The sequence below is a fragment of the Callithrix jacchus genome, chromosome 7, assembly GCF_049354715.1.
Source record: "Callithrix jacchus isolate 240 chromosome 7, calJac240_pri, whole genome shotgun sequence".
Taxonomy (NCBI): domain Eukaryota; kingdom Metazoa; phylum Chordata; class Mammalia; order Primates; family Cebidae; genus Callithrix; species Callithrix jacchus.
The window spans coordinates 128,959,205-128,984,844 of NC_133508.1; the positions used below are offsets into that span (position 1 = coordinate 128,959,205).

Consider the following 25,640-nt stretch of genomic DNA (forward strand, 5'->3'; position numbering starts at 1 on the left):
GGCGGGAAGTGCTGCGCAGGCGCGTCCGATCGACTCGGTAGGTGGGGAGCTCTTTGAGACGGCGACCCAGGCATCCGGGGGGTCACAGAAGTCGTACTCCCTTAAACTGTGAGTTTCCGACAGTTTGTTCCATGTCGCGGGATTGTGAGGGATTAGGAACGAATTCTGGATAGTGACTTCGGTTTTCTCGCCGTGCAGTTCCGTTCCTCGATCCCCTTGGGATCCCTCTGACCTGCGGCGGGAAAGTCGCGCGCTTGCGCACTAAGCATCCGGTTTGGTCTCGGGCCCGAGGGTAGCGGGTAGTTCCCGGCTGTGCTAGCGATCAGGGCTGGCAGGAGGATTCCCATTCATTCCCCCTTCCCCTCCTCCGCCCGGCACTCGTGACCCAGGGTCGTATCAGTTCTCCATCAACTTGCGTGGGGCGGGGGCGTTGGACGAGCCTCCTGGCGCTCCCTGTCAGTGGCGAAATGGTTTCCCTCCTCAGTCCTTTTCCTAACTTCAAACCGCCCTCGGCGCTCGGCCCCTCCCCCAAGCGGTCCCGCAGACTACGCCCGACTCGCCTCCCCCACCACGCCTGCTGCTGCGTGGGTGCCCCGACCTGGAAATTCTCCCTGCAGCCCCCTGCCAGTGTTTCTGAAAGGTGAAAGTAAAGCATATGGAATTCCTTAGAAATGACCACAGTATGCCCTACTGTGGAGGTTTGAACACATGGTGCGTTTAAAAATGTTTGCCCCTTTCAGGGCAGTGGTATATTTTTAGTGCGTGGTTTAGCGAGTGTTCTAAACTTCTCCAGTGTTCTAATTTTCACAGCTGCTTTTCTCCCCCTGTGGATGTAACCCCTTAGCTGGCATTTTGCATCCCTTTTTGTCTTGTGATGGAGGCGTCTTTGGGGATTCAGATGGATGAGCCTATGGCTTTTTCTCCCCAGCGTGACCTGTTTCAGGCTGACGGCTCTTTAACAAAAAACGAGCAGAATTTTAAACTTTCAGGTATGTGTTTAATTCTAGAGATGTGCAGTTGCAAAGATTTTTCAGTCAACAGTTCTGTGTTTTCAGTTGCTCTCAAAAAATAAGTGGATTGAATCTTAAAAGTGAGTTGTATGTTTCCGTAGGACAGTGTTACAGAGCTTCTTATGATCTAGATTTTAGGACTGAATTGCAATTTGGAGGACTGTTATACAACGTGTTTTACGGAGTTGCTATGGTCTCAATATTGGTAACTAAGAACGCAGAAGTTTGTTGATGCCCAAATTAAATTTCTCTTCTGTACTTGTGTTCTTATCTCTACTCACCGTATTACGTTAAACTTAAATTTGGAAATTGACATTGGAGATCATCACTTAAGTATTTAAAAGCAGAAGTCACTGGCAAAAAAATGTGAAATGTTTGTAGCAATAATAAAGCACCATATCTAACTGTACAGCATGAAATATTGTTTAACCATAACCCAGACCTTAGGGTGAAGAGAACAGGGTCAGGCGGTGCTTGCTCTTTTACACTCACATGTGTATCTTCATTTCTGCTCTGGTACAAGACCTGGAACATAGTAGGCATTTATTAATAATAAATACTTGTTAAATAGAGGAGATAGAAGAGTTCCAGTTGACTGTATTTTTTTTTTTCTGAAAAGGTAGCCAGATCATCATTTCCATCTTTGTCTTAAGTGAATTTTGTCCTTGTCCAAAAGATACTTATTTTGACTTTTTGTCCATATGATCTTTATAACCCCACCCTAGAAAAATGTGACATCACATACTGTTTGCTTTGATGGAAGTCAGTTATCCCAGTTACCTAGACTCGAAACTTTAATCCTCAGCTGATGCTTTTTAGGTGTTCCCCGTATTGTTACCAACTTTATTTCTTTGTAATAGATACGGCATTGTGTCTTCTTTCCATTCCCATTTTTACCATGTCAATTCATTTCCTTACATTTTGTTCTTGATTTACAATAGTTCTTACCTACACCGCCTACTTAAACTTTTCCATCCTCCAGTTCACCTTGTACACTGGTGCTAGAATAATCTTAAAATGCCACTTTCATCTAGTTTCATGGATTCTGTTTCTATTCCTTTACATTTTTTCAGCAGTTAGCTGTTTTCTAGTACATCTTGCCCTTGCTAGTCAATGGACACATAGCACAGTAACACAGTAGTATTCTTTTTCTATTGCTTAGGACTCTGCATTTTGTCTCTCCTATAAGCCCCTTGGAAGCAGGATCTCCTCTGGTTTCTGAAGTACCTTGTGACTTCAGCAGAGTATCTGAATAGATGACTCTGACTTGGTTCTAGCATCTGTTCAGGAGAATGCCACTGTTCTAATATGCTGAATATCTGCTGGAAAATAAAGAATGGGGTGAAGATTTCAGACATTTTGTAGTGTTTATGTAACAGAACATTAGACATTATAAATAATACCTATGATAAATTATAAAACATGCTAACACATTACTCTTATGTTTCTTTTTTTAATATGATCCTCAATAACAACTAAAGTTGTATAAACATAACTTCAATAAGGAGTAGAGTTGATGAGGTCCAGGCACATAACAGTCTCGTGATCTAATTGGAAAAGTAAATCAAATTAGATCATGAGGCAGGTATATGCCTGCACCTCATCAGCTTTACTCCTTATAAAGTTATATTTTTGATGAGATTTTTTATTTATCTTTGCATTCCCAGAGCTTAACAGTGTTCAGCACATAGTAGGTGCTTGAAAGTATTCAAACGAATGATTTAATGTAAGGATATAAAATAAAATACCTAGTGTAATGGATGAATAGCATGTCTCTTTATTTTGAGAAATTTGTCAGATTTTTATAACATTTTTTGATAAACATGATTTTTGAAATGTTTGAAGGAAAGAAAGCCAAAATAGAATCTTTTCCCATTATTGAAATACTGTCACTGTTGACATTTTGTTATATTCCTTTAGCCTTCCTAGGCTTACATAACTACATTTTTTAGAAACTAAATTGCTATTTTGCTTTTGTGTGTGTGTGTGTGTGTGTGTGTGTGTGTGCGCGTTTCCCTAAAGAGAGCTGGAGTCTGGGATCTTATTTCTGATTTCCATTTTTTGTTTAATATGTATCTTGAATATTGCTCATGTAGTAAATATTCTACAACTGGATTTAAGGTCCATTGCATATTATATTTAATCAGCTTTTATTGTTGACCCTGTAGATTGTTTCCTTTTTTTTTTTTTTGGAAACATGGTCTCTGTCTCTCCCTCACCCAGGCTGGAGTACAGTGGTGCAGTTACAGCTCACTGCGGCCTTAATTCCTGTTCTCAAGCAATCCTACCCCCTCAGCCTGCTGAGTAGTTTGGATTACAGGTGTGTGCGACCACAGCCAGCTAATTTAAAAAAATTTTTATAGTGACAGGATCTTGCTGTGTTGCCCAGGCTAGTCTCAAATTCCTGGCCTCAAGCAATCTTCCCATTTTAGCCTCCCAAAACACTGGGATTACAGGTGTGAGCCACCATGCCTGGCCAGTAAGCTTTTATTTTTTTAAGTATCTACTATATGCCAAGTTTTAATAGGTGAGAAAGATCTGTTCAGTGAAAGAATGATATGTAAACTGTATATTGAATGCCTCCTCCATACTGGTGAACTCTACTGGAAGGAAGGCTTGCTTCATTCTGTATGTTACAATGATGCCCTTATTCCATGCTTCAAAAATGGGCTCTCAGTACCCATTAAGTATAGGCTGTCAATACCAAGCATGGGCTAAAGGGTCTTTGTTTGCCTGAGACAAATCTAATTAATGACTACTGTCACAATGTAATTATTATTCATGCCTTCTTTTCACTCAAGAGTGTCCCAGTTTGGGCTTACATTATATATTATCCCCTAGTTACAGGAGGTGTAAACCAGACAGTACCTGAAGGCCCAGAATAACCATGACTATATTCCTAGAGTGTCAGTTTTATTCCATGATAAGATAATGAAAACATTTCATTTATGTGATGAAAATTTATTGTCTATTATATACAGATACTTTTCTAGGTGCCTAGGGATAAATCAAAACATCAAACAGAAATTAGCACCCTCAATCCAGTAGACAGAGATAGACAGTAAACAAAAGAAATAAATATTATGTTCAAAAGTGATTAGTGTTACAAAGAAAATGCAAAAGGGAAAGGGAGATAGGAAGTATTGGGGAAGAAGATTGTAATTTTAGTAAGTATAGTTGGTTAGAGCCTTCTGTAACATTTGATCTAAGACTTCAAAGTGGTGAGGAGTGAGCTGTGCAGATATTTGGGGAAGAGCATTCCAAACAAAGGAAACAGCAAGTACAAAGGCCCTGAGATGGGAGTGTGCCTGGCATTCAAGAATAGCAAGGACGTCACTGTGGCTAGAATGGGGAAGGTAATTGGAGTGAAGTCAGACAGATGTAAAGACGTGTTCTAATGTAAAGACGTGTTCTAATGGAATGAGATGTGAAATCATTAAAGGTTTTGAGCGAAATAGTGACATGGTGACTTAGCTTTAACAGGATAACATCTAGACTTGGTTTAATTTTGTACTTATTGAAAGAGTTATTTTATACCTAATTGGACAAATAATTGCATATTTCCGGTACATACATAAAAAAATATTTCAGGTCTGTCTCTTCAGAATTACTTTTTTTACTTAGACGCATCAATATTCTGATTTTCCCTCACAGTATTGTTCTATATACAGTAGTGTGATTCAGAATTTCTTGAAGAATCCAATAAAAAATAGAAAGCCATTGTTAATGGACTTTTTTTTTTTTTTGTATTTTTAGTAGAAACAGAGTTTCACAGTATTAGCCAGACCTCAGGTTATCTGCCCACCTTGTGTTAATGGATTTTTAACAAGAGCTCAATTTTTGGAGCTCGCCTTGCATGTTACTGCTTCACCATCTCTACTGCTCCTCCCTACAACCATTTAGCTCTTAGGGGTTAAAGGAATGCTTCTCTAATTTTCTTTAAGTCACTGACACCTATTCTTTGAGTTCTGATGCTGGCTGACAACAGTTGTTAAGATATATCCCAGTTCCAGAGTTGTTAAAATTGTCTCTTAGAGTCAAAGAAAGGTAGTATCAAATTGAACATGTGCCCATTCATGGTACTTTTCCTGTGACTTTATGGAACTTGAAGCTCCTTGGAATTGACTCATTAAGAAAGGTTGTAATTGACTATGGCAATGTCATAATGACTGCTAGAAAGCCAACTTTTCTCTCAGGCCTTGGTTTTAGTTGTAGGATGAAGTGGTGTAATAGCTGATAGTGAGATAGCTGATACTTTGTCTTCATTCTGTTGTGACTTCTGAACTTTTGCTCTTTTTGCTCCAGCTGTCTCTGGATGCCCATAATGACTGTAATAAGTCATTTATTCAACAAATATGCCAGGCACTGTTCTGACTATAAATTGCAATGATTTATACAAACAGGGAACCTGTACTGATGGAGCTTATATTTTAGTGGGAGGAGTCAGTGAAGAAATAAATAAACAGGATAATGTTATAGTAGATAAGTACTCTGAAGGCAGTAGGACAATGGAAGGAATGCTAATTTAAGTAGGATGTCAGAGGAAGCTGTGACAATTGAGCTAGTTCACTAAGTTATAAGGGAAAAGCATTTCAAACAGAGGGCCTAATAAGAGGAGAAGCCCTACAGAAATAACAATAACCACAACAATAAGTTACCATTGTCATTTATTTAATATGTATTGTGTGCCAGGCATTGTATTAAAAGCTTTACTTTTATATATTATTTCATTTAATCCTCACAGTATCTCAGTAGCATGGCTATTATTACTACTCCTTTCCTATAGTTGGGAAAGCAGGTTCACAGAGATAAGCTGTGTCTTCAAGGAAAGTCACTAGCTGGTAAATAGTGGAGCCAGGATTGTAATTTAAGCCCCCATCTCTAAAGTAGTACACATAATTGCTATTTATGTTGCCTCTTGCATTGAAATCCATGAAGGTTCTCCAGTCCACATATGAAATACATGGGAAGGTGAGAGTGATTTAAATAAGTTCTTTGCATTTCCTTAGACAAGTTGATATAGTGGAAAGAACACAGGAGTAGATCTACCTGGCCCCTTATTCTCCAGCCGTTAATGTTCCTCCTCCCCTTCACATCTGTTCTTCACTTTTCATTTTTCTGCTTAAAAACTTTGTATAGCTTTCATTTGCATTCTCTGCTCTTCTCTTCCTCAGCCACATTCTATTTCTTTTATTTATTTATTATTATTATTATTACTATTATTTTTGATACGGGTTTTGCTCTCCTATCACCCAGGCTGGAGTAAAGTGACACGATCATATTTTAGTAGCCTCAAACTCCTGGGCTCAAGGTATCCTTCTGCCTCAGTCTCAGTAGCTGAGACTACAGGCATGTATTACAAAGCCCAGCTAATTTTTTTTTTTTTAAGAGATAGGTCTCAAAACACCTGGCCTCAAGCAGTCTTCTTCCTTTGGTCTCCTAAAGTGCTGAGATTAGAGGCCTGAGCTACCACCCCAGGCCACATTGTATGTCATTGTCTCTCAGCCCTCTCCCCCACCCTAATCATCCAAGCCTTATTTTCTTTTTCTTTTTCCCTGTCTTTACACAGTTAATTTTTTCTAAAATGTTTTCTTCCACTTTCACAGCTTGATTAATAGTTCAGAACAAAACTTAGCTGTCAACTGAAGCCTTCCTAGCACCTTCAGAAATCCTCCCCAACCTAATAGATTATGCATTCTTTTATTACAGGTATCACCTTGTATTAAGAGTGAATGTTTCCTCTACTGGACTAATGGCTGCACCAAATTTATTAGTATTTTAAATATGCCCATTGCTGAGCATTTTTTAAAACAGTGTTTAAATGAATGATTTCTGGCCAGGTGCGGTGGCTCACGCCTGTAATCCCATCACTTTGGGAGCCTGAGGTAGGCCGATCACTTGAGGTCAGGAGTTTGAGACTAGCCTGGCCAACATGGTAAAACCCTGTCTCTACTAAAAATACAAAAATTAGCCGGGTGTGGTAGCACACGCCTGTAATTTCAGCTGCTCACGAGGCTGAGAATTTCTTGAACCTGGGAGGCAGAGGTTACAGTGAGTGAAGATTACGTCACTGCACTCCAGCCTGGGTGACACAGCAAGACTGTTTCAAAAAAAAGAAAACTAGAAAATATATATAATAAAAATAAAAGAATGAGTTCTGCAGACATTAGCAACACCTCTGTGAAAGTGAGCAAATGATTTAACCTCCCTAAGTTGAGTTTCCTTATCTGAAAAATCAGGATAATAATTCCTGTTCCACCAAGTTCACAGTACTATTGGGAAGATCTGTAAAGATAATGCTTGTGCAAGTACTTTGAAAATGTCTTAAACCTATGCAATGTAGGGCTAGTAAAGCCTAGGTACTGTAATAAAATCTGAAGACCCTTGGGTAGTTCTCTTCTGTATCCCGTCGTTTACTGGGTCTTTATTATTGCCTCTCTTATTTTAACCATGTACATTTTTATAAATAACTGATATTTATTTAAAAGTAGCAATTTATCTGCAGTCAAGGATAAAGGATACTACTGGCAATTGGGACAAATTAAAAAAAATTTTTTTTATATGCTTGAGAGCTTTAGTAGGCCTTCTCTCTGAAAATATAGTGTGAATATTCAAAACATAAAATTTCACCAAGCTTTTAAGATTTTGTCTTTACGGGAAATAGTTTTCAAGAGCATCACATTGTGTCCTTGGCATGCCATCTAGTGATCACAGCACAAATTGTTTAGTTATTTTAAAAATTTAGCTGCTTTATCGTGGTGTAATTTATACAGTAACAATGTATTTATTAGTATATAATTTCAGTATAGTAGAAATTTGGTGTATTTAATTCTGAGACTATTCTTTTTGTCTATTGGTTCAAGAGGTGTGTGTGTGAGTTATAGCAACTTGATAGGGGTTTAATCTTATCACAATTTTATTAAAACTTATTTATAATTAATTATTCATGTTTTAGAATTTATTTCATTGAGCTTTTTAAATTTTAAGAAACTATAAAATATACTGTCATTGATTAAAACTTTAAATTTTTGTTTCCTTGAAAGGTGTTAAAAAAGATATTGAGAAGCTTTATGAAGCTGTACCACAGCTTAGTAATGTGTTTAAGATTAAGGACAAAATTGGAGAAGGTAATATGCTTTACTATTTTTACAAGGTTTTTTTCCCTCCTGTTTTCCTTTTGTAATCTTGGTTTTCGTTACTATTTCTTATTAAAAATATGTACCGCTTTTTAGATTATTAAGACCATGGTTTTATTACCAATTATGATGACAACTTTTTCAACCTCAAAGAAAGAATAAATAATAGACATTTACAGTAAAATGAAGTCCTGTTTTAATCTATTATGCCATTGAAACAGTTTTTACAATCTATCTTAGAATTGTTTCATTAACATTTTTAAAAACCAGATATTGAAAATCTAATAAATTGTTTTACAGGCACTTTCAGCTCTGTTTATTTGGCCACAGCACAGTTACAAGTAGGACCTGAAGAGAAAATTGCTCTCAAACACTTGATTCCAACAAGTCATCCTATAAGAATTGCAGCCGAACTTCAGTGCCTAACAGTGGCTGGGTAGGCAATTTAAACATTTTAATTGAACTTGTATATAATTTATAAGATTTTAAAATAGATACTTAGCAGGGATGATGAAATTATATGTGAATTAAATGCCTTTTTCAGTCAAGTGTTTGCAATTTGCTAGCACTTTCTTTCTAACCTCGCAATGGTTAAATTTATAGTACTTCTTTCAGATTGGATTTCCCTTGAGGCTCAGCTTGATTTCCTGTCTTTTATCACTGCTTTTTGTAACCTTCCTGCTAAATCATAAACCTTGGCTTTCATGATTTACATTATTTTGTAAATGTAGGGAACTCATATTTCACATTTCCCCAGCTATTGACAACCTCATCTAATACTTTATTTAGAATAACAGAATCATCTGATATGGTTTCTCTCTGCTAGGTCATTTCTGTCAACATATGGACATGATCTAGTATCTCATCCTCCTAAACTGCCCTCCTTCTTCCACATGCTCCATCATTTCTTTGCTCCCCTTTATAGCCAGACTTCTCAAAAATTATTTACATACATTGTTTTCATTCCACACCTCCCTTTCACTAAATACTCATTGCGGCTGCTCTCCTCTATACTAAACTGGAAACTATAGAGTCAACCATTACTCTAAGCATCATTTAACACAATTGACTTGAACCCTTGTTTTGACTTTGGTACTGCCGTACCCTCCTTGCTTTCTTCTTCCCTCATTTGGCTTTTCATTTTCAATGTCTGCCAGCTCTTCCCTTTCTACCTGACCCCTACATGTTGGAGTTCCTCGTGCTCGCTCTTGGGTTTCTCTGTATTCGCTTTAGTGTCCTCCATTTCCACTTGGTGTAAAGTAATGATTCCCAAAAGTATATAGTTAATCTCAGACCTTTTATCTTAACTACAGGTTTGTATATATCCACCTGCCTATTTAACATTTCCACTTGGTGCCTGATAAATACTCAAACCTAATATGCTAAAACTAAACCTTAACATGCCAAAAAAAAAACCCACCACAGAAAATATTTTATCTACCTGTCTCTGCAGATGGCCCAATCTACACACTTGTTCAGGCCAGAAACCTAGAAATCATCCTCATTTTCTCTGTTTCTCTCCTAAACCACATTAATCACTAAGTCCTAGCTGTTTTGCCTCTAAAATGTATCTAGAACTTCATCCATGTCTTTCTATCTTCTCTGCCACTACCTCAGCTGAAGCGTAGACTACTACTGTAGCCTGCTTCTTCTTTCTCCCCTTAATTCTGTCTTCACACAGCAGCCAGAATGATCTTTCAAATATAAAATACTTATGTGTCTAACTTAAATTGGGTCATTAATTCCACCACTTAAAAATCTTTCAATGGTGTTTCAATGTGTAGTTTGAAAAAAAATTCAACCTTCTTATGCCCATCTTCCCACCTCCCTCACTGTGCTCCATTTCTCTAGTTTCTCAGATTTGTTTCAATAGCTTTCTTACCTCAGGGCCACTGCCCAGACTGTTTCCTCATTTGGGAAGACTTCTCCCAGTCTTTGCCTGCTGACCTTTCCTCTTCTGATCTGAGCAAGAGTGAAACTAGGCGCAGTAGCTCATGCTTGTAATCCCAGCACTTTGGAAGGATTATTTGAGGCTAGGAGCTTGAGACCTGCCTGGGCAACATAATAAGATCCCATCTGTACAAAAAACTTAAAAGTTAGCCAGGCATGCTGGCACACACCTGTAGTCCCAGCTACTCGGGAGGCTGAGGTAGGAGGATCACTTGCACCCAGGAGTTCGAGGCTGCAGCGACCTGTGATCACACTACTGCACTCCATCTAGCCTGGTCAACAAAACGAGACCTTATCTCTAAGGAGAAAAAAAAGAGTAGCACTGCTTGAAAGATGTCTTCTCTGAATTAAGTTAGATTCTCCTATTTTTTTGTTGTTGTCACATCGTCTTTTGATTTCTTTCAAAGCCCTTACCATAATCTGTCATTATAAATTACCTTGTTATTATCTGTATTGTCACTAGATAGTAAACTCCATGAGGCCAAAAATTGTGTAAATTTTATTCACCATTGTATCACTAATGTCTATCACCCCTAACAGCAAGTAACAGTGCCCACTCAATATTGAATGAATAAGTAACCCTGTTTGTTTCATCTGCATATTATAGAAGACAAGAAAATGAAATGGCCTCTGTAAAGAATGCTTGCATATGTTCTTATACCCTAAATGTGATCAATCCTTTTTCCATACTTTAACTCTCTCCCTCTACCACTTTTTCTTTCTCTGTGCTTCAAAAAAGTACATGCTAAAAATGCCTTCCTGTGATCTGACAACGCAGTCAGGCAAATTGTCTTTAGGCTCACCTTCCACTGTGTTACATTTTTCTTCAGTTTCTTCCTTGCCACTTAAATTGCTCCCTGAAAAATTACCAGTTATTACTCTTTGCCAAACTAAAAACCTTCCCTCAGTTGTTATTCTCTTTGACTTCCATGCTGATAACTCTTCCTTCAAAATTCCTTTCTTATTTTGCTCTCTAACTTGTCTTCTTCCAAGCTTAGTTTTCTTTTCTTTCTATTAGTTTTCATATCTCTAGGTATCACTTCTCTTCAAATACTCTCACTGACTTCTCATTCTTTTCTCACTTAAGGTTTGTCCTTTATCTAGATATCTCTATCAAAATGATGAGGTCTGATTTTAGATGCTTCTTTTTACTGATTTCTCTATTTATTTTGTTGATATCTCTATTGTTTTCTTACTTAGGTTCAAAATCATGGAAATCACCTTTGTTCTGTTTTCCTCTTTTATGAAGCAGTGTGGCATAGTGATTAAGAGCATATATCTGGAGCAAAATGCCTGAGTTCAAATCCTGGCTCTATTAGTTTAGTGACCTTTATTTATTACTGTTACCATCTTATCTGCTAAGTCTTACTAATTTGTTCTTATTCATCTTTTCCCTTTTTTCTCACTCTGCTACTTCCCCAGTTAAAACTATAAATTACTTAATTTGAATTATTATAGTAACCTCAAAACTGGTGCTATTTTTGTTTTAAAAGAAAACTTTAACACAAGAACACAAGTCACTTGTGTTTATATTATGTGATGATGAATTTTAAGTCAATTTTCTACCAATATGTATGTATTGCTAAAATTATATTGTTTAGGCATATGTTTCCGTTCCTCTGACCTTTCCTCTAAAAGTTCATTGTGCCTTTTTCCACTAGGGGGCAAGATAATGTCATGGGAGTTAAATACTGCTTTAGGAAGAATGATCATGTCGTTATTGCTATGCCCTATCTCGAGCATGAGTCGTTTTTGGTAGGTTTTAATATTCTTGACTTTTTATTAGCTAAATATTTAACTGCAGGCAATATTTATAACTCATTTCATTCATTACTTAATATTTTAGGACATTTTGAATTCTCTTTCCTTTCAAGAAGTACGGGAATATATGTTTAATCTGTTCAAAGCTTTGAAGCGCATCCACCAGTTTGGTATTGTTCACCGTGATGTTAAGCCCAGCAATTTTTTATATAATAGGCGCTTGAAAAAGTAAGTATGAAGAGTTACCAGAAAATATTTACTCTGTTTCTCTTTTTTTAAAAAAAATGTTAATGCCTATTTTAAGGTACTGAATATGATGTTAGTAAAAAAGTAAAAAGATAGTAAAAAAGTTACTATTGTGAAGTAAATATTTATGTTATCCATTTTGTTTTTGTTTTTATGGCAAGAGCAGCTACAATGTACTCATTTAGCATGAATTCCATATACAGTACAGTTTTATTACCTGTAGTCTTCAGAGTGTGCATTAGGTCTAGATTTATTTATCCTACATATCTGCTACTTTGTATCCTCTGACCGGTATCTCTTAGACTTAACATAACATACTACAACAGCCATACACATTATTTCTGTTTCAAAGTTTCATTGTGATGGGGAAGGGAAATGTGGTAAAGAAGATAATTAAAATTGTATTCGTGGAACAAGATACATTATTAGATGTACCATGGTTCAGGGGAAATAGCACTGAACTAAGAGACTTAGAAAGAATATAGTAATTTTTGACCTTAGACAAGTCTCTTATCTCTGGACTTCATTTTTCTTTTCTAGTAAGTGAGGGGATTGGACCACATGATAGCCAATTTCCTGTTTTAACACAAAGGTTTTATTTTAATGTATACTTTTTTAATGCTGATTATAATTATAGAGAAATTATAAGCTGAAAATAGCATAAATACCTCTATTTATTTATATAATGGTTTGTATTGTACGGAGTAAGATTATAACTAACTTCTTTCTTGGGGTTTTATAACCCTGACTTTTTAATTTTCTTTAATAAAATCAGATTTTAAAACCATGATTTAAATTTTTTTAAACTTGCTTAACTAGAAATGATATTATGATGCCATCTCTGCCACCATCAGAACAAAGGATTGTGTTTATGTTATGTATTCCTCTTCTGCCTTATTAACACAGACCATTGGAAAAAGAAATTTTGATTGATTGTGGGATACATCTTAATTTTAAATCCTAGTTAGCTATTAAATTCTTACTTTGTCTGGAAAATTTAATTTTTTTCTTTTTTCCTGATGCTATAAATTCCTCCCCCCAAAAATTACAGTTTTTATGAGGATGGCTTAAGAGTATTACAATGTTACTAAGCTTTAATTGTTACAGATAAGTAAAAATGCTTAATTTTGTCTCTTAGGTATGCCTTGGTAGACTTTGGCTTGGCCCAAGGAACCCATGATACGAAAATAGAGCTTCTCAAATTTGTCCAGTCTGAAGCTCAGCAGGAAAGGTGTTCACAAAACAAATCCCATGTAATAACGGGAAACAAGATTCCATTGAGTGGCCCTGTACCTAAGGAGCTGGATCAGCAGTCCACCACAAAAGCTTCTGTTAAAAGACCCTACACAAATGCACAAATTCAGATTAAACAAGGAAAAGATGGAAAGGTTCTCTCTCTTTTATTTGTTAAGTACTGACTCTGTTTTAGAAATGTACTCCTTCAACCAACAGAGGGAGATAAAATACTAGGATACTAATTGTAATTTAAAACACCTTTTTTTACATTTGTTATATGTATTGATTAAATTTTCACTAATTTGTACTGATTTGTACTGAATCATTTTGCTTACCATTTTAAAACTAAAATTTACTTTGTCAGTTTATAATATCTAACATTAACTATTATGAAACTATATTTTATGACAAAAATGGAAAAGATTACATTTTCCCTGCATGTTAAAAAGTTCATAGTAATTATCCTTTTTAAAAGAAAGGATTAGTTTTAGGGGAGAAAGTCTGAAGTGTCTATCTCCATTTTAGCTGCACAGCAAAATGTAACATCCATGCAGGTGGTTTTTGAATTTTTTTTAGTTATATATATTTATGGACTATGATAACATTGTATGGGTGTTGAGTTCTGTCTAGACTATTTTCTCCTTTCACAGAAGTGGTTTGGTGCCTGAGAATGACTTGGATGCAGCTGTTTTTGTTTCATCTCATTTAACTCTTTCAAAACTATGGCAGAGTACAGCTGGCAGAAAGTGTTACAGATATAATCCTTATTTTCCTTGTTTTTGTTGGTATTGTAGGAGGGATCTGTAGGCCTTTTTGTCCAGCGCTCTGTTTTTGGAGAAAGAAATTTCAATATACACAGCTCCATTTCACATGAGAGCCCTGCAGTGAAAGTAAGTAATGTAGCTTAATAGTGCAATGGTCAGTCAGTCATACACTGAAGAGAATTTTAGGTAATAACTAGATTAACATTTATTATCAGAAATTTTTTTAAAGTAGAGTTTGGCTTTGGCAGAAGGTATCGCTGCTGTGAACAGTTAGTCAAAACTTGTTTTCTCCAGTTTTTTTCTGAACTTTTCTGGTGGAATTTTTCCTCATTTTTGGTCACCTATTACTGCTCTTTCTCTAGAGGAACATTTAGAACATTAAGGGCTTTTCTGTCATTGCTAGAGTGTGAGCTCCCTACATCTAGCTAATTCTTCTGACACATAGTTGTTAGTGTAAAGATGTTTGTAAAGTTTAACAAAATTGTCAACTACGTAGATGATTTCAGATTGACTTATGATATCTGATAGGTAGACAGCATGAGCAGCAAATTAAAACTGTGATTTTAGCCAATGTACTTGTGCAGTTTACAGTTCTGAAATGGAGTTAGACACTAGAACATACTGTTTTATATTTTCGCAATATATCAGGAAAAGTTCTAATAAAGTAAGTATAAGTAAAATGTTGGCCAAGCTAGGACTAATTAGTAAATTTTAATATAAGGCGACTTTACAGAAAAAAACCCAAGAAGAACTTAAACATTTTAATAGACAGCTGTTTAATAGACAACTGTTTATTTGCAGTCCAGTAGCCATTCAGCAGTTTTTAAAGTTATGCTTCCGCTATTGCTTTTTGCCATGCTAGCATTTTAGGACATCATGTTAAATGTCATAAAGATAGAAAAATAAGACTTTTCTTTTACAGCTCATGAAGCAGTCAAAGACTGTGGATGTACTGTCTAGAAAGTTAGCAACAAAAAAGAAGGCCATTTCTACAAAAGTTACGAATAGTGGTGTAATGAGGAAAACTGCCATTTCTTGCCCAGCTAGCCTGACCTGTGACTGCTATGCAACAGATAAAGTTTGTAGTATTTGCCTTTCAAGGTAATGTGTTTTGATGGTGTTATAAAATCACCAGCATGCTGCCAGACAAGATTAGAAATTGCATTGATTTGGGCAGATAATTGATTTAGTGAGTGCAGGAGATCAACACAGATCAGTGAACTACAGTGGGCCTTGATGCAGAACAGTAGTATCTTGAAGAGCAAATGATAAACAGTTTTCATGTATTATTCATTTAATATGGATATACTCTGGAAAGCACATTTGCTCTTATATGCAGATAATTGGGAGGGAGTGGCTTTTTTAGAAGCTTAGAATCACACATTTTGCTTGCTGATGTGATCTTTCCTGTTTTCTCTCTTATTCTCACTTATGTGGGGTAACCAGAACCAAACAGTAGAGCTCCTCTCTTACTCCGACCCCCATCTCTTTGACTCATAAACTTCTCCCTTTCCTTCAACACTTGGCTTTCATAAAGCCTTTCCTGATTAACTCAAATATATATCTGTGATCAGTTACCCCAAATGGAAATGAATTTTTATACCTGCAAATTGTATTGGGTTCTATTTTTCTATTACGGCTCTTATTATCTACTGATACTTTTTATTCTTGGAAGTTATTTTAAAACCTTTCTGCAATAAGTCTGGGGACTTAATAGAGGGTGTAAAAAACAGTAGAAGCAAAACCTAGAATTTTTATCACACTAAATTATCACTTTATAGTAATACTTATTATATAGTTAGCAAGGCAAAATTTACGCTGAACTAAATTAATGAATGTTATTTTTTAGACTTAAATAGTTCAACTTTAACATAACTAGAGAAATCTTATTTCATCATAAGGCGTCAGCAGGTTGCCCCTAGGGCAGGTACACCTGGATTCAGAGCACCAGAGGTCTTGACAAAGTGCCCCAATCAAACTACAGGTATGTTGTACTGGAAATACAGAACCCAATTAAAATGGATTGTCCCAGTCCATTTTATTTTATGATCTCTGCCTATTTATAAGTAATATTTGAGCTCTTCTGCTTTTAATTAAGTTACGTAAGCAGTTCTAGCAGTGTGGCATTCCTATTTTTGAACTAATGCTATTGTTTATGAAAGTTTTTAATCTCAATTTTGCCTGTTTTTTAACAGTTTTTTTCCATAGATTACATTTCACATATTTATTTACAAGATGATCTTCCCATCTTATAAACAAATATGTAAAATGTAATCTGTGGAATTTTGTTGATATCACCTTTGTGGGGGAAAAATTGTTTAATAGTTTTTGCCAGCCAGAGACTTAAAGCATTTTATTTGCTTGCTTAATACCACAAAAGTTTCCTGTGATGTAGATACAATTGTGCTTGATTAAAATTTTTGTTATTATATAAACAATATAATACCAATTAGGTTTTGAAAAAGAAAAAAGTGTTCCACAATCTACAGAGTTATCATGGAGCTGGGATCCAGGAAACATCTTGAATGAATAGATGAATCCTGCTATTCACTTGAGTTCTGGGCTTTGAAGAAATGCATTCATTCATTGTATGTCTGTTCTTGCTTGCTAATGATAAAATAAACAAACAAATGAGATCATCTGTTCACACTAGTCAAGACACACCATCAGATAATTACAAAGTAACTTGTTGAGTATGGTAATAAAACTTATACAAGGTATTTAAGGAATATCGAACTATCCTAACCCAAACAGATTATGGAAGGAAATTCATGAAAGAAATGACGTCTTAGAATGTAAATTGGGCTGGGAAGTTAGCATAGAGGCATGAGCCAAGAAACTCAAGAAAACAGCATACAGGAAACTAAAAAAGTTTAATTTTGGCCGGGTGCAGTTTCTCATGCTGTAATCCCAGCACTTTTGGAGGCTGAGATGGGCGGATCACCTGAGGTCAGAAGTTTAAGACCAGCCTGGCCAATGTGGTGAAACCCCTTCTCTACTAAAAATACAAAAATTAGCCAGGTGTTAGTGGTGCACACCTGTAATCCCAGCTACTTGGGAGGCTGAGGCAGAAGAATCGCTTGAACCCAGGAGGCAGAGGTTGTGGTGAGCTGAGATCCCACCATTGCACTCCAGCCTGGGCAACAAAAGCAAAACTTCATCTCATCTCAAAGAGAGAGAGAGAAAGGAAAATAAAGGAAGGCAGGCAAGTGATACAGTAGCCAAAGGAATAGAGAGCATATAACCTGGTGATACTAGGAGGTCAACAATTAGAAAAGACGTACTTAAAAGAAAAAACAAGGAACTCTTTAACAAGAAGTTGAGCTAGTCATAATCTTTAACTGCCAGAAGTCAGAAGATTAAACTTCCTATAGTGGGAATGTAAATTAGCACAACCACTATGGAAAACAGTTTGGATGTTCCTCAGAAAACTAAAAAATAGAGCTACTACATGATCCATCAATTCCATTGCTGGGTATATACCCAAAAGAAAGGATATCAATGTACCAAAGAGGTATCTGCACTCCCATGTTTGTTGTAGCCCTATTCATAATAGCCAGAATTTGGAAGCTACCTAAGTGTCCACCAACAGATAAATGGATAAAGAAAATGTACTTATAAACAATGGAGTACTATTCAGCCATGAAAAAGATCTTGTCATTTGTAACAACATGGATGGAGCTAGAGATCATTATGTTAAGTGGAATAAGCCAGGCACCAAAAGACAAGCATTGCATGTTCTCACTTATTTGTGGGATCTAAAAATCAAAACAGTTCAACCCATAGAGAGGGGACAGACGGTTACCAGAGGCTGAGAAGGGTAGTGGCAGGGTGTGGGGGATGTGGGGATGGCTAACGGGTACAAAAACTAGTTATAAAGAATGAATAACCTAGCACTTTGGGAGACCAAGGCAGGTGGATTGCTTGAGCTCAGGAGCTCGAGACCAGCCTGGGCAACATGGTAGACCCCTATTTCTACCAAAAATACAAAAAAGTAGCTTGTACACTTGTGGTCCCAGCTACTCAGGAGGCTGAAGTGGGAGGATCACTTGAGCCTGGGAGACGGAGGTTGCAGTGAGCTGAGATCACACCACCACACTTTAACCTGGGCAACAGAGCCAGACCTCATCTCAAAAAAAAGGTTGAATAAGACATAGTATCTGATAGCACAACAGGGGGACTATAGTCAATCATAATTTAATTGTACATTTTAAAATAACTAAAAGCACTTTGAGAAGCCGAGGCAGGCAGATCACTTGAGCCCAGGAGCTTGAGACCAGCCTGGCCAACATGGCAAAACCCTGTCTCTACTAAAACTACAAAAAGAAAAACAAAATTAGCTGGTCATGATGACGCGTACCTATAATCCCAGCTACTCAAGAGGCTGAAGCACGAGAATTGCTTGAACCTGGGAGGCAGAGGTTGCAGTGAGCTGAGACGGCTCCACTGCACTCTAGCCTGGGCAACAGAGCGAGACCCTGTCTCAAAAAAGAGAAGATAATTGAATTGTTTGTAACACAAAGGATAAATGCTTGAGGGAATGGATACTCTATTTTCAGGATGTGATTATTACACATTGCATGCCTGTATCAAAACATCTCATATGCCTTATCAATAAATACATCTACTCTGTACTCACAAAAATTAGTCTTCACAACTGTACAAAAATATAACTTTTTAAAAGTTTCTAGAGCAGTAGTTAGTGCTAGTGTCCGCTGAAGAAGACCTTCTAATGTTCATTACTTTTCACTAAAATGAAAGCCCTTTGACCGGTATGGTATGTCATACTCGAGGATCATCTGGATTTTTTCCCACATAGCTATTTTTGGATTCCATTTGATCTTATAAAATGTACATTTACTTAGTGTTTCCTAATGACTAAATATCCTTTTAAATGTACCAAATGTTGCTCTAGAAGGAAACATTATATTTTGCAGAGAGGATTCTTAATCCTGGTTATATATTAAAATCACCTGAGGAACTTTTTTAAAACATTGAACTGCTTCAGAACTGTGCAATCAAAATCTCTGGGTCTGAGCATCTGAATTTTTTAAGGCTCCCAAGATGATTCTAATGCATAGTAAATGTTGAGAACTATTGATTTAGATAATAAAATTATATATTTGAAATTTATTTTTAAAATTTATCTTCTGTTACAGCAATCGACATGTGGTCTGCAGGTGTCATATTTCTTTCTTTGCTTAGTGGACGATATCCATTTTATAAAGCAAGTGATGATTTAACTGCTTTGGCCCAAATTATGACAATTCGGGGATCCAGAGAAACTATCCAAGCTGCTAAAACTTTTGGTAAGCAGTTTTGTGTTACAGAACAAAACAAATGCCTTTGATTATCTCCTACAAATTGCTTAATAAATTATTATGAAACTCTCTTTACAAATAAACATTCAGTCTTGATAAAGTTCTAATATTAAGTAGAAAATTCTTCAATTGCTTAAAAATAAATTTATCATCACCTCTCCTCTATACATATAATCATTTAATCTTTTTAAACACAAAGTAATACATTATTGCAATATTTAAAGTTTGCCTTTGTAATATTAAAAGAATAAAGAGTAAAATCTTAACTCCTTTTAGTTATGGTTTCACTTTCGTTACATAAATATCTTTAATAATATGTTTTACTTTTTTATTGTATTTTAAGCATCAGATGCACTACGTCTTGGTACCTAGAGTGTCCTTGCCTTAAATGATCATAGGCTATACTAACAAGTAAACAGTTAATTGTTAATATAGTGTAATAAGGACTGGGGAAGAGAATAGAAATGTGTGTTGTCAGGTTGTGTGAATTTAGGGTAGCAGAGAAGCAAAATGCATAGAAGGTGTCAATTGATGGAATATTATTGTAAGCATATATTGGACATGGATGTCAACTCAGCCATGCAAGTTCTTCAAGACTGGGAGATGCAGTGTACTTCATAGGGCATGTGAGAATTATCTCAGCCTTGCTCTGGCCAACAACCTGAACTCAAATGTCCATTTAATGTTTATTTTCCAAGCTCAATTATAGTTAATACTTTCCCAAGGAAAAAGTATGATTGAGTCAGCTTACTGCCACACAATATGGAACACCTCAGGGGACAAAGTTTCAGCCAGCCTACCTCCAGAGTAGCGAGGCTGCCTTGTGCTCAGCCCCAGGATCATTGTGTCTTAACTGGGGTTTGCATGTTAGAATTATCTGCGAATCTTTAAGAAATACATATGCCTGCCCCTCTATCCATTCTTGGAAAATATGATTCAGAAAAGTAAGATACTTACGAAGGCTCCAGTCTTGTTAGTTTGAAAAAAAAAACAAGTGATTTTGACTAAGAAACTACTGGTGTTTTAAGAACCACTGCAAAAATTACTACCCTTGCCTAGGCATCAGTGCTATGGTCTAATATACAAGAAAAACTTAGTGGTGGTTGTGAAGAAAGCCTCATGATAATAGAAGCTTGCCAAAATATTCTTCTACAGCCAAGTCAGTCCACAGTTTTTAACTATCTTGTACCTATTGTAGGACATACAAGGGAAAAGTAACCATGAATGGAAAGCAAGATTGATATCTTAGAAATGGTATTCTTATATAATAATAATCATAACAAGTTTGTTTATTCTCAACTGAGAAAACTTTCATCTACTATTAACTAACTTTGTGAGACGTTTATGAACATGAAGTCTATCAGCCAACACCAAAATATTTTATTGAAGAGCTTGAATCTCTCCCATTTGGTAAACCAAGTTATAATCAGGGCCAACAATGGAAGTACAACATCTGACACAAAAATACTCCAGATCAAGTACCATGACAGCAAGCAAGAGCTTTTAGAGATTTATCATTGTAATACTTGTTCTCATATGTTAAAAAAAAAAATAGGGCTGGGCACAGTGGCTCATGCCTGTAATCCTGGCACTTCGGTAGGCCGAGGCGGGTGGTTCATGAGGTCAGGAGATTGAGACCATCCTGGTCAACATGGTGAAACCCATCTCTACTAAAAATACAAAAATTTACCGGGCATGGTGGCACGCATTTGTGGTCTCAGCTACTTAGGAGGCTGAGTTGGGAGAATCGCTTGAACCCAGGAGGCAGAGGTTGCAATGAGCCAAGATCACGCCACTACACTCCAGCCTGGCGACAGAGCGAGACTCCATCTCAAATAATGCCATAGCACTAGTCTTAGTTCTATTAGTATAACATCTGTAGTTATTTTAGTCAGATCTTACTGTAACTTTGGAGTGAGTATAAAAGCCTCAAAATTTCAACAAACACCACTGTGTTCCCCTTTGTAACCTAAAGAAATTACTTGGCTGAGATTAGCAGTGAGAGCACCTTTACTTCTCTTATCTGTAACCTACTCCACTGTCCTCAGCCCTTAGACCTGGCTCCATTGTGGGTTGTCATTAAGTACACAGCGAATTGTGTTGAATAAATTAAAAAGAAAAGTCTTGAGCTGAAACATTCCTGACACATAATAGTCTGTAGCAAAATAAGTTGACTGATTGCATTAGTTTAAGTTATTTTTCCTGAATATTTTAAATGAACCCTCTTTTTGGTCATACAAAAAAATCATATTGTGTAACTTGGTGACATGCTATAACATATACTACTAATTATTTTATGACTTCAGAACAAGCTAATAAAGGAATAAAACTATATGAGTATTCCCCTCTGGCTATAATTTTCTAAAGAGAATAGGAATGATAGAATCAGTTTAAAAGTTAAAAAGGATTGGCATATTGTACCCTCAGCAAATTTTGTTTTCGGTAATTTGTTTCTTCTGTTTTCTCTCTTCTCCCTTTTGTTTCCTTCCCCCCTGCCCATTTTTTTTCTTGGCTTAATACACCAATCCAATAGTTAGTTCAGAAAATGTAAAGGTAATAATGACTTTGTTGACAATCAGCATTCCCAGAAAGGCATCTAAGTGTTGTGGTACTTATTGTTTAGTATATTTAGTACATTTCTGTTTAATAAGGAAATGCAAGGCAAAAATAATACAAGATTGCCATTTGTGTGATTAACTTATTTTTGTACATCTGATAATAAACACATCAGGAAGTTATTTCAAAAACATTTTTAAAAACTGTGATGCTGTTTATTTGTTCATTCAGAAATATTTACTGGGGCTTTATGTGTGCCAGGTACTGGTGCGAGTCTGCTTTCACAGAGCTTAAATTCTAGTGAGGAAGAGAACACAAATACTATGAGAAATGAGTGGTACTGAGAAAGATGAAAGGAAAAATGTAGTGAGGAGGCTCATTTCGGATAGGTTGGTCAAGAACAGCATCTCTAAGGATGTGTCATTTGAACAGAGTTGTTGAAATCAATAATGCCTTTTTATCCAGTCCAACAGACATTAACTGAGCATGTAATATGTACCAGGCATAGGCCTGGGTTTTGGGAGTTCAAAGATAAATAAGACAGTTCCTATCTTCAAAGAGCTCACAGTATAGTACGTGGACAGACACATATAGGATAGCAAAAGTAATAATGGAACTCCTCCCAAGATATGATAGAAGCTGAAACTGGTCAACTTTCTCTGAGGGTGTCAGGCCTCAGAGGTGATTCTTGAACTGAATGGTGATGTCAGTGAAAGTGTCCTGGGCACACACAAGGCATGCAGGGCATCCTAGGCAAAGACAGGAGTCATGTAGTCAAAGGCATAGAAGCCTGGAAAGGAAGTAGAGTGGGGGTGTGGGAGCTGCAGCTAGCTAAAGATTATTGAATGATGTTGAGGCTGGACAAATTAGCAGAGTCAAGCGAGTGCCTGGCATAGCTCGTAAATCACTGCTTTTTACTTACTGTCTCCCACTTTATCTCCCACTATGCAATTCAAATACAACTTAAATATAGCATGTGTTACTCTTGTCTCACGCATGTGTGTGTGTGTCCATAAAGCATATGTTTGGACTTTCATGTTCCTCATGAGAGAGGCTTCTGATATATTCAAATAATAAAATGGTTTTTTCCTTTGTTGTTTTTTCTTCTTTTGCTTTTAGGCAAATCAGTATTATGTAGCAAAGAAGTTCCAGCACAAGACTTGAGAAAACTCTGTGAGAGACTCAGGGGTATGGATTCTAACACTCCCAAGTTAACAAGTGATGCACTACAAGGGCCTGGTTCTCATCAACCAACTTTTTCAGAGGAGACTGACCGGAAAGCTTCTCACCTCATACAGACATCTCCAGGACAATACTCAGGGAATTCATTTAAAAAGGGGGACAATAATAGCTGTGAACGTTGTTTTGATGAGTATACTACCAATTTAGAAGGCTGGAATGATGTACCTGATGAAGCTTATGATCTGCTTGATAAACTTCTAGATCTAAATCCAGCTTCAAGAATAACAGCAGAAGAAGCTTTGTTGCATCCATTTTTTAAAGATATGAGCTTGTGATGATGGGTCTTCAATTAAAGTTGACAGTTTAGGGGTAAAATAAAAAAGAATACTTGGTAAGAGCCATAAGTTCTTGTTTAGAGACCACAACAGGATGAGTAATTTATTTTAACATTGTAGTGTTTGGTGGCACATTCTAAAATATAGATTAAGATTACTTAAAATTCCTGGGATAGTTCTTGGGACTAACATGATCTTCTTTGAGTTAAACCCACCTAAGTAGATTTTAGGTGGGTTCCTCTTAGGTCACATTTTTAGTTTCCCTAGTTACCTTTCACTGACATATGCAGAAAAAGTAGCAGTTTTAGTTTTAATTAATTAAAATTAATGGATGTGATGAGGATTAAAATGAATCAAAAGAATTTATAGGTTGTTTAGAGTTACGAGCTATGTATACTTTGGGAAAGCTCAACCTGGTGCTGGTGCTCTAACAATTTTGTAAGTAAAGAAAATAATTTCCTTTCTAGAGGTACATTTTATGCCTTTTATGAACACTAAAACAAGGAGGAAATGTTGGTCAAGGACAAAATATCACTTAAAATTGAATTTATCCATTTTTAAAACATATTTTATGAAAGCATTTTAGTGTGACTGGCCATTTTTTCTCAATGGCTTCTCTTGATTTTTCTTCTTCTCTGCCCCTACTTAAAACATTTTCCTCAGAAATTATATGGTGCTGACCACAAAGTTTCTGGATGTTTTATTAAATATTGCATGTGTTTACAGTTGGGAATGTAAAATAATACATACACTGGTTGATAAAGGGAAGCTGCAGGACCAAGGTGAAGGTTGATAGTCCAGATGCTTTTCTTTTTTGAATTATATGTTTTTTCACACCATCTTAGATATAACTAGGTAGGTGCTGAAAGGAAAAGTGGATAGAGTTGATAATATTGTTGGAGATTTTTTCCTCTGCCTAGAGCCATCCAGATCTCTATATCCAGTTTTGACTAAGTCTTAGGTGGGTTGGGAAGAGAGATAATGAAGTAGGCAAAGTAGAAAAGAACCCAAGATAGAGGTGTATATTCAGAAATGACATATATCAGTGACAGTGTATCAAACTTCCAATGGGAAAAAGTCTGGTGGGTGGGTCAGCTGACATATTTCCTGTTTAGTAGTCATAGAATACAGATGTAGTTTAGAGACATACATTCATTTTGTTATTTTGAGAACTGATAGGTCAGTATATGTACCTAACCTATTTGGTAAATATAGGATATATCTATATAAACCATTACCATTCATCTGCTCTTATGCCATAATCTGTTTTTAAAAATTGAATGCCGTTGAATTTGTATATTTAATAAAGTTATCCTTTTATATTTTTTTATGTCAGACTACTTATTTGAAAAATGATAGCTTTTTTTTTTTTAATTGACCACTGGGAATAATTTTTTCTTTATGGGTGAATGATGAGATTTCTTCAGCAGTTGGTGAGCTAGTAGTATGTTAACAAAACAGTCAGGTTAACATATACTCAGAAATTAAGAGGAAGAAAAATTTACCAAAAGGGTAGATAGGGAGACATTCTCTAACAAAGTTTATTTAGAGCTGGTGTTTTAACTTTCCATTAACAGCACAGAATGTGGTTGATAATCAGGGGAAGTAAAGGGGAGCTAGTATTTTTAAAGATATCTAATGTTACAAATTAGTTATCAGGGATTTTCAGTCCCACTGAAGAATATTACCTCAATTTTGGACAAATATTCCCAATGTGCTAAATCAGAATTAGCAGGGAGCCTCTATTTGCATACTTTTCAGGTTTTTAAGCCTTCTAAAGACCATTTTATAATGGGAGATGTCTCTAATGACTATTAGGCAAAATAGTCATTTTTAGGGATAGACTAAGAAGGTAACTAGATAATGCCATTTCCTCTTACGGAAGTTTCCAGAATATTCAGCTATTTTCCATTGTCAGTTTTTAAAATTCTTAGTGCTCAGGCTCGATAAAACTGTTATGGGTATTTTCATTTAATAAGCCTTAGACATTTAGGACTATTAGTATAACAAGCTGCAAGTATTGGTTTTTTAAAGAGGCTGAGCTCTCTAGCATTTTTAATGAAACTTTTCCTTATAAGGAGATGATTATAGTTGTCTTAATGACCTAAATAAAAATGTGGCTCAATAATGGTTATTCCAGAGA

The 25,640-nt window shown here is 36.2% G+C and overlaps 1 protein-coding gene across 5 annotated transcripts; it reads left to right on the top strand.

Moving 5' to 3' along the window:
• On the top strand, positions 1-24,819 carry CDC7 (cell division cycle 7). Of its 5 annotated transcripts, XM_035252122.3 has the most exons (13): positions 1-108; positions 199-711; positions 811-989; positions 8,054-8,137; positions 8,447-8,582; positions 11,758-11,851; positions 11,943-12,085; positions 13,242-13,491; positions 14,134-14,229; positions 15,026-15,204; positions 16,005-16,087; positions 19,263-19,412; positions 23,100-24,819. In XM_035252122.3, the coding sequence occupies exons 3-13, from the start codon at positions 875-877 to the stop codon at positions 23,495-23,497; spliced, it is 1,728 nt and encodes a 575-aa protein (XP_035108013.1). In that variant the 5' UTR covers positions 1-108; positions 199-711; positions 811-874; the 3' UTR covers positions 23,498-24,819. The 5 variants fall into 5 exon arrangements, with proteins under 5 accessions (XP_035108013.1, XP_078188537.1, XP_003733539.1 ...); XM_078332411.1 differs by lacking the exon at positions 199-711 and having other exon boundaries at positions 794-989; XM_003733491.5 differs by lacking the exon at positions 199-711.
• Positions 24,820-25,640: the final 821 nt, after the last annotated feature.

Excerpts from the sequence above, each read along its gene's own strand:
- CDC7 (XM_035252122.3), top strand. The coding sequence starts at position 875 with ATGGAGGCGTCTTTGGGGATTCAGATGGATGAGCCTATGGCTTTTTCT. Across the intron at positions 12,086-13,241 it reads TATAATAGGCGCTTGAAAAA|GTATGCCTTGGTAGACTTTG; the intron begins GTAAGTATGAAG and ends TTTGTCTCTTAG. Across the intron at positions 14,230-15,025 it reads ATGAGAGCCCTGCAGTGAAA|CTCATGAAGCAGTCAAAGAC; the intron begins GTAAGTAATGTA and ends TTTCTTTTACAG.